The 19,786-nt window shown below is 38.5% G+C and overlaps 1 protein-coding gene across 5 annotated transcripts in view; it reads right to left on the reverse strand.

Annotated features, from left to right (window-relative positions):
• Positions 1-19,786, reverse strand: part of RGS6 (regulator of G protein signaling 6) — a gene marked incomplete at its 3' end in the record, with an annotated part of 225,008 nt that overhangs the window by 44,857 nt on the left and 160,365 nt on the right. For 2 of the 5 annotated variants that reach the window (XM_083350559.1, XM_083350560.1), the window contains exons 8-13: positions 19,356-19,437; positions 17,354-17,428; positions 15,291-15,389; positions 14,791-14,852; positions 12,750-12,860; positions 11,018-11,143 (exon numbers count right to left, since the gene is read on the reverse strand). In XM_083350559.1, coding sequence (XP_083206685.1) covers positions 11,018-11,143; positions 12,750-12,860; positions 14,791-14,852; positions 15,291-15,389; positions 17,354-17,428; positions 19,356-19,437 — 555 coding nt within the window. The remainder of the gene's footprint in view (positions 1-11,017; positions 11,144-12,749; positions 12,861-14,790; positions 14,853-15,290; positions 15,390-17,353; positions 17,429-19,355; positions 19,438-19,786) is intronic. The other 3 variants (XM_083350561.1, XM_083350562.1, XM_083350563.1) reach the window with 2 other exon arrangements.

Below are 19,786 nucleotides of genomic sequence, written 5' to 3' on the forward strand. Positions count from 1 at the left end.
GATTTTTGCCCTGATGATCTGTCTCTAAACTGGTATTGAAGATATGTAATGCCAGTCTGCTAGATTTTTGCAGATAACTATCCTACACAATTGTTTTTTGCTGTTTGCTGAATGCATTACTCACAAAAGTTTTACATTAGATATTGTGTTGTTTTTGGTTCCCAAGGAAGTGTTTCAACAGGAGCATGCACAAAGCCATACTGACACCTAGTGGTCATTCACAGCAACTGGTCCTTTTGTGCCATTCATGACAAGTTGCATTTTCTCCTTCTGAACTGGCATAATTTACTTGAATGAATAGGAGATGGGCCCAATATCCTTGGCATGCCAAGCATGAGTACATCCACCTAATCTTTTGTCTCTTTTCCTCTATCTTGCCATTTCTTTGTGGGTCCGTCTAGTTATTTATGAGTTCGTGTTATGCCTTTCCTGGCAACTAGATACAAATGTGCTCTATGATAAAAGAGTATATGTATTCACATAGCAAGTCAGTCAAACATCCAGTAAATGCATTTGCTGAAATGGAAAGCTTGTTTGGTTTTAAGTTTGATTACTTTTTTTGGTGGGGGGGAGAAGCAGTGTGAGAGCTCAACATTTTGTGGAGACAGCCCATTTGGTTAGTTTTGTGTAAAAGTCAAAATATGTGCATTCAGTAACCACATTGTGTGTCAAACAAACCCAGTCAGAGGCATTACAAGAACATGGTAAATGTGATCAGATCTGAGACTGATCACTTGCACCTAATAACCCTTAAGTGACTATCCATGTATAAACCAGCAATTGAATATGGAAAATCTTGGCAGATTTCTACTTTGTCTGCATCTCATGGGCAATACGTACCCCAAAGTCTTGTCACTTCATTTCATCAGCTGATCCTTTCTTTATCCTCCAATAAAACATTAAAGATTTCTCGCTCCCCCATTTAACTAGGGACCTCATTTGTCGTTAACAGTGAGAAAAAAAAATATTTCCCAGTCAGCCAGGGATCATGCTTGGCCTGAGCTTTCTTCGCTACAAAAAAACATGAAAAATGTCTATATGCTACCACTTCTTGTTCTTAACTATCTCTCAAACTAGCATTAAAACTATTGCTCAAAAGCTCAGATGGGGTTGCTACCATAGCCTTCTAAAAACAGTCCATAGTGTAACTGTCCAGCTCTTCTCCTTCTTCTCCTACATGGCCACAGCAACCAGAAAGCAAGAGCTGGAGAACAGGCTACTCAAGTTAAGAAACAGTACAACGGTGTCAGTGTGGTGGTTAATGGTGATGCTTCTCCCTCTGGACACCCAGATATGTTATATTGTCTATTTACAAACATTTGAAATCAGTAGGCAACTCATCCCGTAACCAATTTAAATATACTGTTGTAGGAATCCCACCGTCGACTGCAACATAGGAATGTGATTGGCAAACTCTTGCAATTAGTGGGGAGGTTCTGAGACAAACTACTTAGGAGCTTTTCTTGGCAGCACACATGAAATACAGAGAACATGGAGATAGCTCGGCATGGTATCAGATAAAGTGTTTAGTGTAGCTTGCCTTAATTGGGTTTCTTCCAGGCAGCCATTCTGTATGGGAATTCTGGGAGTTGTAGTTAAATACAACTGAGATTGTCAGGTTGAGGAAAGGACTTTTAGTACACAGAACAAAGCTGTGCTGTTTTTACAATGGCTGAAAATCAGCCTAAGGAAAAAGAATGGTAGCCAGGAGAAAACAGTCACCCACAATGCCATCTCGGGGACATAAAGCAGAGACAACGAAGTCTGCTGGCCCGGAGGATCACAAAAACTGGAATGAAGTGGATCCAGTTCTGCTTCAAAGCCTTGTAAGGAAGATATAAATGCCATTTCAAGTGTTCTGAGGAGAAAACATGATTGTTAAATGACAATATCTGTAGCATTTGTCATTAGTTACTATTTGTGGTAGATTATCATGCTGCCTGTCACCAATGGTGATTTTCACAATAGGAGGTGTGGGGTTACCTATTACATATCTGCCATCTGTTTTAATATATATGAAGCCACTGATTGGCCTCTGTGGCACATTTCCTTTTTATCTACCCAAATGGAACGGCTAAGAAAAGCACCGCTTTCTGAGAACACTCCTCAACAGGTCTGGAAGTGTGGAAAAATAAAAGCATTTTTTTGGCCTCTGAAATAGTGCCCGACTAGCACCTTCACAAGAGCATTAAGGAACTTTGTATACTTAGAAGGCTCCTCCTTTTTTTCACAGTATCTTAACACTTGTTTAGGGCAGGGGCTATCAAAGAAAGAGAAGAAAAAGAGCAAAGCATTTGTGAAGTCCTCTTCAAATGAGAAGAAGGAGCTGCATTTTCTGCTGTGCTGATCAATTCCTTGTGAGATTTTTCCCCTTTTGAAAGCAACGTGTAAATATTTAGAACAAAGGACTTGTTTCCATTTCTGTCCCCCACCCCCGAGTGAACAAGTTCACTGAGGATCAAATCCTATGCCTTCCACCTTCACAGAGTGGGCTGGCCTCAAAGTAAACTTGTTTAAAAGTTCCATTGTTTTCCATGTGTGAATGATGGCTATATTTTCTGGAAATACTTATTAGCCATCTTAGTTTCACTGACTTCACAGACGACCAAGCAGTACATACTTATTCCTTATGGGGTTTTTTCAGGGTTTTTTTAAAATTAATTTTCTATTATTACATTTGATTAGTGCTTAATAAACATCATGTTGTCTAGGTTAATTTGTTAGAAGTTACATTCTTAGTCTCTACCTCTTTTTTCCAACCATTGATAAAATAAATTCCATGTCTGAAAATATTCTGTATTTTCTTATTCCTTATGTTTTGTGTGTATATGTATGTATACACATGCACACACTCTCTCTCTCACACACACATAAAGTACACACACACACACACACACACACACAGAGAGAGAGAGAGAGAGAGAGAGAGAAAGAGAGAGAGAGAGAGAGAGAGAGAGAGAGTATACTGAGGCACACAAACTATTAACTTACAATGCTGTCTTTGCAAATAATGGGCAACCTAACAAACTGCACTTTCTCTGACCTGGCTGGGCTATATATCATAAAATTCCAGTGAAATATATTTATTTATTACACTTGATTAGAGAAGCTCTGAACAACTGACATATGGCTCCCAGATGGCCTTTTGCAGCCAAACTAGGCCTTCTTACAGCTCACTGGGAATAAACCATTTCTGCATATGCACTTTCTGATGTCACAACTGAAAATACTGTACTTCTTGGAATGTTTAAGTTGTGGAAATATTAACACAAAGACAAGTACTCTTTTTAATGCATTATTAAATGTTTGGAGGCAAAAATAATATTTTTAGTATATGAAAAAAAATTGCAAAGAAATGGAGGTGCCATTTGGAGCATGATCAAGCTATCAGCGAGAAGGGGAAAAATTATGTGTAGAAAGGTATTATGATTCTAAGCTACTAGCTGCTTTTCTTTGAAACTGCAAATTGCAGTAAGCCTTGTTTTTTTTAATTTTTTTAAAAATTTTAATTCCATTTATATCCCGCCCTTCTCCGAAGACTCAGGGCGGCTTACAAGCTTAGCAATAGCCTTCATTCTATGTATATGCCTGCTTATTAGGGCTTTCGCCCCCCCCCCCCAAGCGGCATTATTACAAAGTCAGCTTATTGCCTCCAACAATCTGGGTCCTCATTTTACCTACCTTGGAAGGATGGAAGGCTGAGTCAACCTTGAGCCTGGTGGGACTCGAACCTGCACTAATTGCAGGCAGCTGGTGTTACTTAAGGAGGCATTAGCCCACTGCTCCACCAAGGCTCATGATGATGTGTCAACCAAACTACAATATAAAACCCAAGCAATTAAGCTTAGCATAACCACTTCATCCTATTTTGGGTTTGTCCCTAACTAGGTGCCCTCCTAGGTGAGCTTCATTCGTATGACCCTCAGCCAACCTAGAGGGCACCACCTCATCTGGAGCTACAGAATAGCCTTAAGGCCAGTCATGCTCAGTATTCAAATGCCAAGGGATTCTGAGGGCCTCGGGATGTTTTTTTATTAGGAATTTGAAAAGCAACATTCTCCCGTCCTGTTTGTGATTGCTGGCAGGTAATTGTGCAATAAGGATAGTTTTTGTTTTGCCTCAAGTCCTTGGGATATCTTGTTGCTCACTCAGTATCCTGCAGTTTTCACTGCTGATTAGCAGACATAAGTCCCTATGGAGCACGTGCACCCTCTAGTGGCAAAGATCCCAAAGACTTTGGAATGTTTTCCCAACTCCTTGATCCTTCCACCGGCCCACCAATGTATTTATAACTTGATTACCAAACACACAAATAAGTGTATGTTCCATACTGCCTATTATGTAAGATTTCAGACTGCAGGAGCCTGATTTATTTGTTCTTGGATAAGTCTTCCTTCTTCTCCTGTGTCTTCCCATTCATTTGAAATACATTACCCATCACCCCATGACTGTGGATGATAGGAACTGTATTCCAACACAACTGGAGGACAATCTATTGAGAGAGACCATTCTGCATAATATCCGGTTATGCAGCTTGCTGAAAGTTTTGTGCATAGACAGAGAGAATAATTTTTCGGGAACTACATATTTTATCTATTATATTTGAATATTCCATATTACTTTCTGAATTTCTTATTTTTTTTGTGGTAAATGTTTGTTCTAAACAAAATGGTTGACTATTTTATGCTGAGTTCTCCATGATGGATTTATTTTACTTTCAACCCATAATCTATATCATTATTAATAATTCCCTTTCTGAAAGCATTGTTACTGCTGCAATTTACAGAAAAAGAAAGCAAACAAAAATCCTAAAGCAAACAAAAACATAAAAAATAAGAACATATTATGAAACAGATAAAAAGTAACTCTGTTCTCAAATGTAGTATTTCTAAACCTTGTGAACCTGGAATAATATTAATCGTCTTTCTATTCCAGCAAGTGAATGAGCAGAGAATGAGCATATATATCATTAATTGAAGACTGTAAAACTAGGGTACCATTATCTTTCTAATGTAAAATAACAATCTTGTTGGCATAACATTTGCTGGATAAACCCATAATTCCTCATATAGTGGTAATTTCCAAAATCTGTAATTTAATTCAAAATCCCATTCACATTCTCAAACTATATTACTTTCCACCAAATCACGTTAAGAACTTTATGGATTGTAACTGAAATAACAATCCATATCTTATGCTTAAATGTCCCTTCCATCATTCTACACTTCTAACCAATTAATCATTTCTGAAAATTCCTTGCATGTACTTCGGCTTCAATCTAGAAATTAAGAAGACAAAACAATCCCACTTCTGCTGCATTTCTTTGGAGAAAGAATAAACTTGACGACTACATGGCCCTAGGTACATGGCTCCATTATCTCCTTTTTTTTAACAGCACTATTCAGAGGGATATTAAGAAGCTCCAAAAGAGGGGTGGGTGGGATATGCTTGATCTACTGTCTCCCCTAAGCCTCCCTTTCTTCTAATAACTACTATTGAGAATGATGGAATTTCAGCTAGGTCTACTACATCAATACTTTGGACCAAGATGCGATGATATGTGTGCTGCAGTGGAATGGCACATCTGAGAACTGAAAAGATGGGACAAGAAGAGAAAGCAAATAGGACAAAAAGAGAAAGAAAAAGCTGAGAGTATATAAGAAAAAGGCAGACAGAGTTTAGGTAGGACTCAGATGAAATAATTTAACGGCAATGAAAACCTATACTATAGCTTTGCATTATTATGTTTACATCATTGTAATGTTTTCAGAATATATTTGGCAGTTAGAATAAAGAATGATACAAGCAACAACCTGTTTTTTTTAAGTAAAGGAAAATTGTCTGAAGAAATAAAACTGCCAGCCCTCCACTTATATTCCACTCTTCCATTTAAGTAAACCTCTTTTCTCACTGCCAGGCCTTAAAAGTTTTCCCTTTTTCAATTTCCAAATAGATCTCTCCACCTTGCTCCAAGGCTGTCAAATTATTCCTCTTTCCTAGATTAAGAAAAGAGAAAGTGAATTTTAATAACTGTGGCATCCTATGGATTTTTGTGGCATACAAAAGAGGATAGAATTCCAGAGACAGATGGTGAAGATTCCCCTCAGGATTGACCTTCGGCATTTTGTTGCTATAGGCAAAATACTGAAATAGCTTATCTTTCCCACAGGATTCTGAAAGTTCAAAAACCGGCAGCCGACTGCTCACTTGCTCCTCCCGGCTGCAGAATTTTGATGAGGCCATCTTTAGGCCCTGAAACCATACTTCCATAATTGCTCCCCTCTTATGCTTACTGCTTTATTGTCTCAGTAAGCTTTGGACCTTGTTCACTAATGCTGCTGCTGCTGCTCACCCATCTGCCCTTAACTCAGTAAAGTATATCTTTTAAATCTCCCAAGTGCTCCTGAGACATACTGACTGATGCCAGGATTCTCACAAGCAAAATAACAGAAGAAAAACAGAAACAGAACAATGGGAACCAGCCCCTGTAACAAACCCATTCTCATTCCCATTCTCACAAACAGCACTGTCACAGGCTTCACAAATGCACACACAAGATTACAGATGATATTTCTCTTAATGTAATATATACCATTATCTGCCAGCAAAGTCTCTCTAGCACTCTGTAGCACTAGCACTGGTCACTAACACCAAAGAAACCTCAAGTCTACGTTCTATGTAGGACAAGTAAGACAAACGTTGTACAAAATAATTAAAGGACACCATTTGACATTAGGACTCAAAACAAGGACAGAGCTGTATCAGAGTAGTTCGATCTCCCAGGATACTCTCTACAGCAGTCCTCAAAGAGACTATTTTGGAAAACTGAACTATATCACCATATCACCCACCCTTGAGCAAAAGGTTGTTGGACTCACACCAAAAGATTGCATCTTAGAAGGCCTCAAGAAACACAGTGATTTTTCTTAACACATTGGAATTGTTAATTGATAAGGGATGGGGTCACACGTCTCACACGTAAGCTTAATCTCTATAGCCAACCTGTCACACATAGACACCTTCACTTCTATCTCTTATGCCTTATTTATGCAAGACTTTCCATACAAAAGTGGCGGAGAAAGAAGGCTGCTGAAGCTAGTCCTAAAAAAAAATTTGTGAAGGGGAGATTAATGAATTGATATAATTAGGGGTTTCCACCTGGGGTGATTAAACCATGCTGAGATAGATTTAGGAGGAAGACCTCTTTCACTGAGATAATGTACAGGATCTGCTCTCTAAATTTTCTCTTAGCCTGAGTGAATTCAAGAAATTGTAAGCACTCAAAAGAAAGTCCACAGGAAGAAAGGTATTTTTGAAAATTATCTGTGATCTTAACAGTTGAAATTTACCAGATCGGATGGATGGAATCAGTCCAGCTGGGAAAGAATGGCGCTTGAGCTGATATTTATTTAGCATATGGCATATCATATATGGACTAGAAATATATACTAACATTTCATCTAGATTAGTAAAGCACATAAAATACAAATGTTTAAAAGATCTATATTCAAATAACAATGTCTAGGCCAGGGGTAGGCAACCTTGGCTCTTTTATGACTTGTGGACTTCAACTCCCAGAATTCCTGACTCAGGAATTCTGGGAGTTGAAGTCCACGAGTCATAAAAGAGCCAAGTTTGCCTACCCCTGGTCTAGGCCAACTCATCATTGAGGCACAGCATCATTTTGTTTTTTAAAAAAACTCAGATACTAGACCAGTATATGCCCTTAGCTTACAGCCGGTCATGGTGTGATCTGCAGTTTGACGTGGGACCTCGTAGTAACACTGAGGGGAAGATACTATGCCCCATTTATACTTGAGCTGATGATAATCCTTAATAGCCAAGCTCTTAATTCAAGCCTCTTTTGTCCAATTTCAATCCTGGACATCCCATTAGATGTGCCTGTGGGGTATGGAGCAGAGCTCTGATAAACTTAGCTTGAACTAATTCTACTGACCTCTAACCTGGGCAACTTCCTATCTTTGTGAGGAAGCATGCCTGGGTCTTTATTCAGACAATGTATCCAGGATTGCATCATTATGTAATTATAGCTTTGCGAACTATATAGCTCCTGCCAAGCTATCCAATCTCTTGCATCATGGTCTTATGGCCAGGTTCTGTTACATCACTACTGGATCTTGATAACTGCATGGGTAGTTTTCTAGTTACTATGTTTAGAACTAGTGTGCTGGTACCTTTTTCCCTGAGTCTGAGAGAGTGGGCTGACCTAAAGTCACTCAACCGGCTTCCATCTCTAAGGCAGGGCTTGAACTCAAGTCTCCTTGCTCAAAGTCTTAACACTTTAACCACCAGGGTAAACTTTATCATACGTAAAAATACACATCGTGCAGTCTCACATCTGTTTTTATTTGTTCTAGTGCAGTATTTCTTAAAATGTTTTTTTTCTCTTTTAAGATCTGTTACAACTTTTAAATTTTTGAAGGACATCAAAACAGCTTTTGTTTTGATGTCCTTCACGGCATCAAGCTCCCTGCGCCCTGTGCGTTCCCACAGAGAGGGCCTCCTCAGGGTGCCACCGATCAGAGAAGGTCGATTGGTGGCCCCCAGGGGGAGATCCTTCTCTGTGGGCGCTCCGGAGCTGTGGAATCAGTTACCGGTAGAGCTCCGGATGGCGCCCGATCTTCGCTCCTTTCGTCGCGATCTCAAGACGTTTTTGTTTGTACAAGCCGGCCTAGCCTGATGGGGATTGGTGGGGTTTTTTATTTTTTGCATTCTTAATTTTATCTTTGGGGTTTTATAATTGTATATCAATTGTTTTAACTTGGGCAATCATTTAATTTCTTTTTAATGTTTGTATTTTGTATTTCACTTTTGCCCTGTGAACCGCCCTGAGTCCTCAGGGAGAAGGGCGGTATAGAAATATTATTAAATTAAATTAAAGTATGGGGTTACATTTATCAATATTTAACAGAAGGTAACAGAATAACCTTGGGGGTCTTCTAGTCCAACCCCCTGCTCAAGCAGGATATCCCATTCCAGACAAGTGGCTGTCCAGTCTCTTCTTAAAAGCCTCCTGCAATGGAGCACCCACAACTGCTGAAGGCACGTCATTCCATTGGTTAATGCACTTAAAGTTAAAATTGGCACATTCATTGTCGCTATCACTTCTCATGAGTGTTTGATGGGATTTGATACTGTATTATTTTTCAACAAAAGCTGGCAAAAAATTGATTTTGCCTACCACCAGGGAGGGAGGTCTTGGGGAACCCCCAGGTGTCCTTATAACATATTTTGAGAAAGACTACAACGGATACAGAAGTTGGAGACATAAACTGGGTCCATTCTGCAGTGAAGGAAAGAAAACGTATCCTCTTACTTCAGTCCTCAGTTTATTTAGAAAATTGTATCCACGCTCTCGCTAAACAGATGTGGAGGCCTTTAAAAAGCACTCATTGCTATTGCTGAAAGTCAAAATTAAACTAAAGGGGTAAAAAAGAGAACAAAATGAGAGAGAGAAAGAACTTAAGGGGATGACGTTTGTGCAGCCCCAATTACAGATAGTCGACTTACAATAGTCGTTTAAAGTTACAACGGCACTGAAAAAAGTGACTTTTGACTGTTTTTCACACTTACGACCATTGCAGCATCCCCATGGTCACATGATCAAAATTCAGAAGCTTGGCAACTGATGGTCGCAATGTCCCGGGGTCATGTGATCACCTTTTGCGACCTTCTGACAAGCAAGATCAATGGGGGAAGCCAGATTCAACTAACAACTGTGTTACTAATTTAACAACTGCAGTGATTCACTTAACAACTGTGGAAAGAAAGGTCCTAAAATGGAGCAAAACTCACAACTAATGTCTCACTCAGCAACAAAAATTTTGGGCTCAATTGTGCTTTCTTTATGAGGGCAAGTAATCAACATTCCTTCTGCAAATTATTTGCTGAAAAGGCACCATCAGATGTTAGCCTTCTAAATTCTTTTGACCATGTTTCCTGATACATGGAAGATGTTGGCACCATCCGACTCTTTTGTTGGCAACGGCCATCAAAGAAAGGATTCAAGTGAATGAACTCTTAATTTAAATGTGGAACCCAGCTTATCAAGGAAAAAGTACTTTTCACCGTTGAAAGATAACACATAATAGAGAAATGACTGAGATTGTGAAAAATAGACTTTTACATGAAACGCTGCATCTTGTGCATATCTACAGAAATCCTTTAGTGGCTGGGAACCTCTGGGGGAGATACGGCAACCTAAAGATCCAGTACTTCTGCAAAAGCAGATCACAGCAAAGAACCTTTCCAGACAAGGAGATGGGATGGGAGATTGACCACATGTGCTCTGAACAGCTGGTCTTCCTGAGGAGACCCCAGGATAGCACTTTTCTGTGAGTCTGAGAGCTGGGAGACAAAGGTATTAGCCACCTTGCTCACCACCACAGCGAACCCCTTTAAAGGCCACTAAGTTCAGAAACCTCACTTTCTCATCATTTTCAGAAATTGCCTATTAGCCATCTTAAAGCTATTAGAAACCTCTTGGTGGTTGGGAAGGTGTTCTTTCTTTCTTTCTTTCTTTCTTTCTTTCTTTCTTTCTTTCTTTCTTTCTTTCTTTCTTTCTTCTTTCTTTCTTTTTCTTTCTTTCTTTCTTTCTTTCTTCCTTCTTTCTCTCTTTCTTTCTCTCTTTTTTCTTTCTTTCTTTCTTTCTTTCTTTCTTTCTTTCTTTCTTTCTTTCTTTCTTTCTTTCTTTCCAAATCCCATCAAAATATCCTTGAATAAAGATGTTTGCAAATAACATTTTAGACTCTCTGAATCTCTAAACAGCCCTTGGAAGTGCTACAGGGTATTACTGGAGAGACACCAGACTGGGAAGCAATTGTCATGTCTGACTTGAGGACACTCAGCCAACTGATCTAAAGCTGGATATAAAGGTGGGATATAAATTAATTAAATAACCTGCAGACCAGGGTTCAGTCCTTATTTCTGAGGCCGATGAGTGCTTCCCTTGTGTGAAGCCCCCAACCACTAGAGTGCTGTATCTCCAGCTTCTTACCTGAGGTTTTCAGAACTGAATTCTGATTCCAAAAATCGAAAAAACTGGTCACGCCCCACAGGATCTTTCAACACCTCATCTATAGAGAAGCCCCATCTCTTGACCCGATGCTGTGAAGGCTCTTTGCTATGTAAAAGGACAGAGAGGAAACCATTGAGACCATCAGCATATTTTTCCTTGTCAAATCTTCAAGTCTTCACCTGGAACGGCTCAACTGAAAACTGCTTGCAAGCAATAAATTAACGAAACTGGAGAACATGCTTGCAAACACCTGCTTGATTTCTGTGTGCGTAGGAAAATTGATGATGTGTTTCCCTTATAGAATGGCTGAAAAGAGACTAGGTAGTACTTACAAATAAAAGGTGGCTGTTAAATGTCATAAATATAATATGCAATATTACCTGGATATAGAATTGCTGTTCTGTGGATTGTGGAGTCTTTGATCGGTGGTAGTGCATTCTCATGGAAATGGGCAAATAACTTTTATCGACTTCTCAGGGTCTGGGGGCGTGGGACCACATTAAATTTTCTTGCAGTGGGAGCATTCTGTGCTTCGAATATGCCCTCAAGGTCTTTAGATTTAATCTTATATAAATCACCCTAACACAACATGTTAAACATGACTTAATGTTAACCACGGTTAAAGTATTCACCCATCAAAGTTTCACAGATGACGGAGCACAGCCAGTTAGAGCTTTTAGTCATAATTCTGGTTGGCATTCCAACAGATTTACTTTCTGGTCACCTTTGTTTTCAAAATAAAACCATCTGTATCCTGTATAGGAGGGGACGCGGTGGCTCAGTGGGTTAGGACGTTGAGCTTGTCGATCAGAAGGTCGGCAGTTTGACGGGGCGAATCCCGAGTGCCGCGTAACAGAGTGAGCGCCTGTTACTCATCCCAGCTTCTGCCAATCTAGCAGTTCGAAAGCATGTAAAAATGCAAGTAGAAAAATAGGCACCACTATGGTGGGAAGGTAACAGCGTTCCGTGAGCCTTTGGCATCTAGTCATGCCGGCCACATGACCACGGAGACGTCCTCGGACCAGCGCTGGCTCTTCGGCTTTGAAACGGAGATGAGCACCGGCCCCTAGAGTCGGAAACGACTAGCACTCACGTGCGGGGGAACCTTTACCTTTATCCTGTATAGGAGCAACAGCAGATACTTTTCTTCCCTGCACTGTTTACCTGGTGGACTAATAGTTGTTTAAGCATAAACTAACCATTAATTCAGAAGATAGCTTAATTAGCTAATGTGTGCCAAACCAAGGTTACAGTTTGTTTTTAAAGGACTTCTCTATAACGACAGCTAATAAGACATGACAAGCCATAAGTGTCTCTGGGCTTATTTTCTGCAAAAAAAAAGCATTTTGTGCACATAGATATTGTCATACCTTTTATATTCTTTGAAAAGTTCCGAATAAAATGACAGAAAATGTTGTAATAGCATAGTGAAATGGTCCCAGAGAGTTCTAACAAGGGTGGGGTCAAAGGGCATTTGATTTGGTCATGCCAAGTCTTCTAATATAACTTGCCATTGTTATGTCATAGAGATCTGGTATAGGTTGACCAGATGTTGCTTGCTGGAAGCAATAAAGTCCTATAGAACATTTCAACTTCTTGAAGCCACCTAGTACACATCTGAGTTTTTGTCACACACATCTGGTAGTCTTTACTTCTTAATACAGAACAGAATGAAGTATCCTTTAAAGAGTGGGTTGTTGTTGTTGTTTACCTTGTTTCTAAGTCCCAAAACACAGTGTCATCATTTATCCAGGGATTGGAAGGTTCCGCAGGAGTTATAAAGGGATCATAATCAATGTACTGCTCTGAATAAGCAATTAAACTGTAACATGAAAAAGAAAAACAAGCACAGTGTGAAAGTTTTTAAATGCTTTAAATGTATTTTGTATCTCTATATATTTGGGGGGGGGGAAACAACCACGGCTGTTAGTGAGAAGTTGTTTTCTCATGAATCTGTCGTGGAGAGGATGATGTTATATCGCCAGGTATCAGAATCACAATGTTTTATAACTAACAGAAGTTCTAGCAATTCAGCCTCAGGGTCTTTTGGCCCTTATTGTCTGATCTCATTTCATTAACTGCATTTCACAACCACTACAGATTAGGAGTCAGAAGAGGGAAAAGCTTTCACTTTGGGATATACAGTATGCAACAACTGGAGCAATGGGGGGGGGGGAAATGGGGGAGGGGAGAAGGAATGAAGGCACCTTTATCTGGAAAGACTATAGGAACTGCACAAACAATGCCACTGTGAATGGAATGTTTTCTAATGCAATGCTAAGTGCTGCAGGAAATTAAAAAATAATGGCAAGAACAATGCAAATGGTATTTCAATGCAAATGGTTTGTTTCAATCATTTTTGTTTTTTCCAGTGTCAGACGAAAACATTTTGAATCCATCAGACATCTGAAGACTCTTTAAAGAACATTTAAGGATTCATGTTGGTTTAGCTTTGCTGCATTAAAGTTTCCTTCTTGCTGGTTTTATTAATTCATTTGGTTGTGGTGTGGTGTCATTTGTTTTTGCTTGTGTATGATTTTCTTTGTTCTTCTATTACATTTTCACATTTACTGTTTGAACCAACAGATTCTTACTATGGCAAAAGGCCAGCAATCACGTTTGTTTTCTTTATTGTGCATATCCAATAGTTGTAAGTGAATAAATACGGAAACGTGCACTCTTAAGATCTCTAGCTCATTTTGCAGAGCTCCAATTGCTAGTTCATATAAATAATTGGTTTATGTTGATCCTCTGTTTACTTAGAATTAATAAAGTAGAGCACAGGAAACAATGCCCATTTTATGTCAATATTGACATTCTGAAATGTAGGTTAACTATATTTACAGCTTAACGAAATGAATTCAGAGCAGTTTAACATGCCATTTTGCATACCAGGCACTAGAGGTTGTTCCAGTTCAAGCTGCTGTATCTATATTTATGTATCTACCTAACAATTCAAGGGATACAGTACATACATAAATAGTGCAGCTAGGATGAGATTTTGTGATTGGCGGACAAATATGCCAGGTTTATGGCTGAGGTCATGTTTTAAAAAAGCAATACTTAGAAGAACCAGCGCTCCTAGTGAATACTTCAGTCAGATCTTTTTGCATCCACAAGAGAAAGTGTGGAAAAGGGAGGGACAACCAGTTTAACCAGTCTGACGATCATCTACATGACAGTAAACAATAGTGTGATGTTCCATCCAACTTTGTTATGTCTTAAGCACTGCTGGCTTTCATTTTATCTTATATTTTTCTCTCATCAAAGCTTAGCTGTAATGGGCCGATTATTTCAAGATGATGGAAAAGTCTGTTGAGTTGTGTGGGTTGTGCATGGGAAGTATGAAAACAACCTCAGATTGTCATTGTAAATTGCATTTTTCTTATTTGTAGAAGCTTTTCATTAATCTTATATCTCAAGAAGGCAATAAAGGAACTGGTAATTTTGTTTAAGAACATAAGAACTCAGCTGCCCTGATTTATATATTGTTTTGAAACAACAATATAGACTCCTCCTATAACAGAATATACTGGACATAAAATAGAAAGTCCTAGTTTGAGCCAACTCTCTAAAACATGTTTGCAAATCAGGATCAAGCTGTTGAAATAATCTATTAAGTCAGCATATATTAATGGGAGAAAGCATGCATACACCAGCAACTAATTCCTGAGGTCTGAAAACACGCTTTTGCAGATCTTGGAGGGAAAAATAGCAACAACAGTGATAATAACATGAATTGGAGTGCTTACCTTTCTGCTACTTTAGACATTTTTAAACAATGCCTGTCTATCTGAACATTCAGAAATGATATCTGAAGAAAAGAAATGAAAACAGCTCTTGAAGAAGCAACCATATGTAGCTGCATAGATGTGCAGTTATGCCAGTAATTTTATTTGATGGTTTATACAATTCGCCTCATAATATATTGAAAAATATGGACTCTAATCCAATGTATCCAAGTATTCTGTATTTTCCCCATCAGAGGTCCAAGATCTCCAAGGCCTTTCCAATTTTGTTATTCTGGTATAAACCATGCAGAACCGAAAGGAAGATGGCAAGGAGGATGAAGGATATGGTTCAGCTGATTTACTAGTTAAATCCTCCCTCCCCATAAGTGTAATTATCGGAAGGAATACATTCCTAACATCTTATTTACTCAAGATTATGTCCCACATCTGCAGAAATACTTTTTTAAAAAAAATCAATTTCTCAAATGCAAAAGAGGTAGTTTCAAAGCCACTTAGCTTACTTGCTTTCGTACGTCATCTTTTGTTGTTTTGCGAATTGGCTGGGCAGGTACATGTGCAGGACTTTGGGACTGACTGTCTTCTGTAACTCCATAAACTGACTGTAATAAAAAGTTGAAAATAATTTGGTACATAAGAGTGATCACCAGGAGAGAGAGATTTCACATCTTTAAATGGCAAATGGTCTTCAAAAGGAAGATGAACAATGTATTCTCTAATGAAAGAGTGGACCGAAAAACAAAGGAAGAAATAATAATAGAAAACACGTATAAAAATCCTGTGCAATGCTCTTCTTGCCAACCCAGGATTGCAAACTCTGATTGACATTGATCCTGGAGGTTTTTTTTTCCCCATCCCAATAAATGTGTACATGTGTAACACTTATATGCGTGTGTCGGTATGTATTTGCTTGAAGTCATATTCCAAATAAAGGACTGAACAACTATATTTTTTTTCTTTTTAGCATTTTTCCATAAGTGTAGGAAAGTGCTTTTTGTTTGGAACAACTGAGTGTTGATCCATTAGTTGTGACAGGAATGGACCAACTGGCTTATCACCCATGCTTGATGTACTTGGTTAAGAGAGAATGACATGGCCCAATGTCACTCAGCCGGCTTTCACGCCTAAGGCAGGACTAGAACTTTCAATCTCCTGGTTTCTAGCTGGTGCTTAACCACTAGACCAAACTGGCTCTCACATCACAAACAATGAAGAACTAATTAAAATTAGTTATTAAAACTTCTTGTCAAATAAGCTTCCCCGTTTATAGAATTAACTGATCTCTCATTTGAAATAATTTTCACAATTTTATGTATGATTGACTTGCGAGGCCAGTGTGTTGTGCAATTAGCTCACACGGTGTAACAAGATGGTGGGTTTGTTGTCACTGTGAGTTGTCTGTGTGTGGGGGGGAGGGGCTCAACCAATCTCAATGTATACATGGCTGTACTTTGACAATAAAGGTTCATTCATTCATTGTATCTATCAATCATTTTCCCTCACACACAAACCATGCTCATCTAGAAATGCACAATATGACTGTGGAAATGTCTTTGGACAGCACTGGCTCAGTGGCCTCAAAACAGAGAGGATCATTGCTCCCTATAGTTGGCAACAACTATCGGAGTAAAATCTGCAGGGACTCCTTTCCTTTTCCTTTCCAGTCATTTATTCTGTTAAGTAATTATTGGGCAGGAAACCCTATAGCAGTTTTAGGCTGAGAACCCCATCTCTTCTTACTTTTGTGTTTCCCTTAATGGCCTCCACCAGCAGTGAAAATAGTAAGAAAAGAGAAATATTTGTCTCTTTCTTCTCTTTAATATGATAAGAGTGTTGGTGGAAGCTGAATCTCCACATGATGAAGCATCTAGCTTGGATGGTAAGCAATAGCAGGTAAAATTGATGACTTAAAGCTAGGGTTACTGGATTTGGACTGCAAAGATCTGGTTGAAAATTCTAATTCTTTGTTTGCTACTTCATGATGACCAGAATCTGTGTAACCTAAACTGGCAGTTCTAACTAAACTCCTTAAATCCTATTGACTAGACCGGGATCGTATAACCAACAAAGCTTCAGGCTGTTATCATAAATCCATTATTTTCTGCAAAAACAGATATATCTGTGTATATTGACACAGAAATTTTAGTAGGTTAATGGACTTCAACATTTTTCAGCAAAGTACAGAGTAAAGTTACAGCCTAAGCTTTTTACTTTACCAACTTCAATTACTACAATTATAAAAATATATACATATGAACATTAAAAATGGAGATTTAAAATGGATATTATATACAATATTTGAACTGATTACAATTATTCATTTTCTCTAGCTGTAATAGAGGATACAGAAATACATTAGGTTTATCTCAAAAGCCTTTGTATAACATCAAAATAATAATTTCATGCCAGTCCATAAAGATTTATAAACATTTGGCTGAAGTGAGGGTTACTTTTCATTAGGCTGATGTCAATGTCTTCTTAATATAGATCAGCACTAAATGTATCCCATAAAAATCACATCTAGCATGTTTTACAGGTTCTTTGGAGAAGAGAAGAAGAGGCTTGCCTTTTTGACCCTCTGTGGATTCTTCATTCGCCGACATTTTCTGATGTCCATCTCTGTTGTATTCACACAGCCCGGCTAGGAAAAAAAACCCACATACAAAAATATTAATCTTGTTTAATGTTTATACTGCCTTTCATTTTCTACAGAGCAATGATTTCAAACTCTGACTTATGGTGCAATTAGAATTTCATTTTTAATCTAATATTTGGAAGTTCACTTAAAAATCACAGCAGGCTAATACAGCACAAATTAGCTTTCAATGAGGCTCACTTCAATGGAAGAGTGGGTGTATCTATTTCCTATTTCTAGGGCATATATTGTAATTGGATGCACTTTGCCAAAATTCAGTGCTATTCAGATCATAATTCAGATCATAATTCAGATCATAACCATTTGCCTTCTCCCTTAATTTTTGGAGATAAACTACTTATTTGAACCCTGCTTTTATATAATAAAGGTAAAGGTAAAGGTTCCCCCGCACATGCGTGCTAGCTGTTTCCAACTCTAGGGGCCGGTGCTCATCTCCATTTCAAAGCCGAAGAGCCAGCGCTTGTCCGAGGACGTCTCCGTGGTCATGTGGCCAGCATGACTAGACGCCAAAGGCGCACGGAACGCTGTTACCTTCCCACCGTAGTGGTCCCTATTTTTCTACTTGCATTTTTATGTGCTTTTGAACTGCTAGGTTAGCAGAAGCTGGGACGAATAACAGGCGCTCACTCTGTTACGCGGCACTCGGGATTTCACCCACCAAACTGCCGACCTTCTGATCGACAAGCTCAGCGTCCTAACCCACTGAGCCACCGCGTCCCTATGCTTTTATATAATAGCTAGGTTCATATATTGTGCTAAGCCTTCATCTTTTGCCTTTTTTTTTTTGCTTTCTGAACTAACTGGGGCTTATAGCTAGTTTGCAAAATTCAGACAATTACTAGTCTTTTTGCTGTCATCTGATGATCATTCAGAACTGGGCAGCTGAAATATAATAGCCTATGTAAGTCATAGTTTAGCAAATAATACCTTAGATGTTCACTCATACTTTCTATCATTTCTGCGATGGAAGCATGGACAAAAAAAAATAATTGATTCCTTGGGAATAAACAGGATTTCCTTCCAGCTTGCACAGCATTGCTCAAATTAATGGTAACTCATAGTTGCAGTTGCAGTTCACATTTTATTGATTTATGTCTTTATTGTTTCTACCAAAGAAACAAACTTCATGATCTGGATAAACACTTCAATAACAAAGGACAAGATAGTCAAACGTTATGTACTCATATAAATGAGAATCGATAGTGGAAGAATAGCCTTAATTAGACCTATTTTCAGCATCAAATATCCTTAATTTGTCTATTTCCAGCATCAAATAACTTTCTTAGACTACATTTGTTTTTCTCTTCTTGGAATTGCTATTTTAAGCCAAATCCAACACTTGAACCAACCAACAAATCAAGAAATCATTTACTGGAATACAGTTTCCATGTTGTCCAAACAAAAAAAAGTATTATAAACAATTTCAAAATAAGGCAGGATTTAATCAATTTTAAACTTTGGTTTAATATCTTGGCTTTCATCCATTTACCTTACTATGGTTAAAAGATTTGTTTGCCAGCTCATCTAAAGGTGAAGACATGGGAGTAACTTTTTGCAGCAGAATATGCTTCAGATCTCAAGATATAATAACCGCATTCGTATGATGACATCACCATGCACGGATCATTATTTTGATAATCGTAGTTTTCAATACTGTTTTTATATGATTTGGCATGGTATCTACTAGCAGAGGAAACCAAGGAGGATAGTGGAAGCCTGAAATAGGATCTGGAAGTGATAATACCCTAAGAATGGCTTGCTAGATTGTGCCAAAGAGGTACCCCCAACAAATTCTGACCTACTTGGTGGCCATTAGATTGAAAAGATTGCCCAAAATACAGATATATCACCATTGTGCCAGATGTTTTATAATTAGCCGATTATAAAAGAGTAACATGTCAGTGAGTCTTACCACTGGCCTATGAACATCCCAGAAAGCTCTTTCTTGACTATCCAGAATCTTCCTTTCTGTCTTATCCTTTTTTCTGTCAATTCTAAAAGAAAACAAACCAACAAATTGGTCCAATAAATAGAACCAAAAGCAGTTTTGGGGTACAATCCTGATTTGCACAAGCATTCATATCAGTCTTTTTTTTGGTTAATAAAATCATGCGTAAGAGAGTATCCTGCCATACAGTTCAAACTACACCCCTCTCTCCATCATACTGTATTTGCATATGCAATTAGTCCAGATTACAATTAATCACATTACTGTACAGGGTTGCTCAGGATCCTAGGCTAAAATGTGGTTGGTTAATTTGCCTCAGCATATAATGTGAATACAGATAGACCTTATCCCACAATTGGGATTAGCAACTTGGTCGCTAAGCAAATTGGACACTA

Source organism: Vipera ursinii (genome assembly GCF_947247035.1).
Source record: "Vipera ursinii genome assembly, chromosome: 1".
NCBI lineage: Eukaryota > Metazoa > Chordata > Lepidosauria > Squamata > Viperidae > Vipera > Vipera ursinii.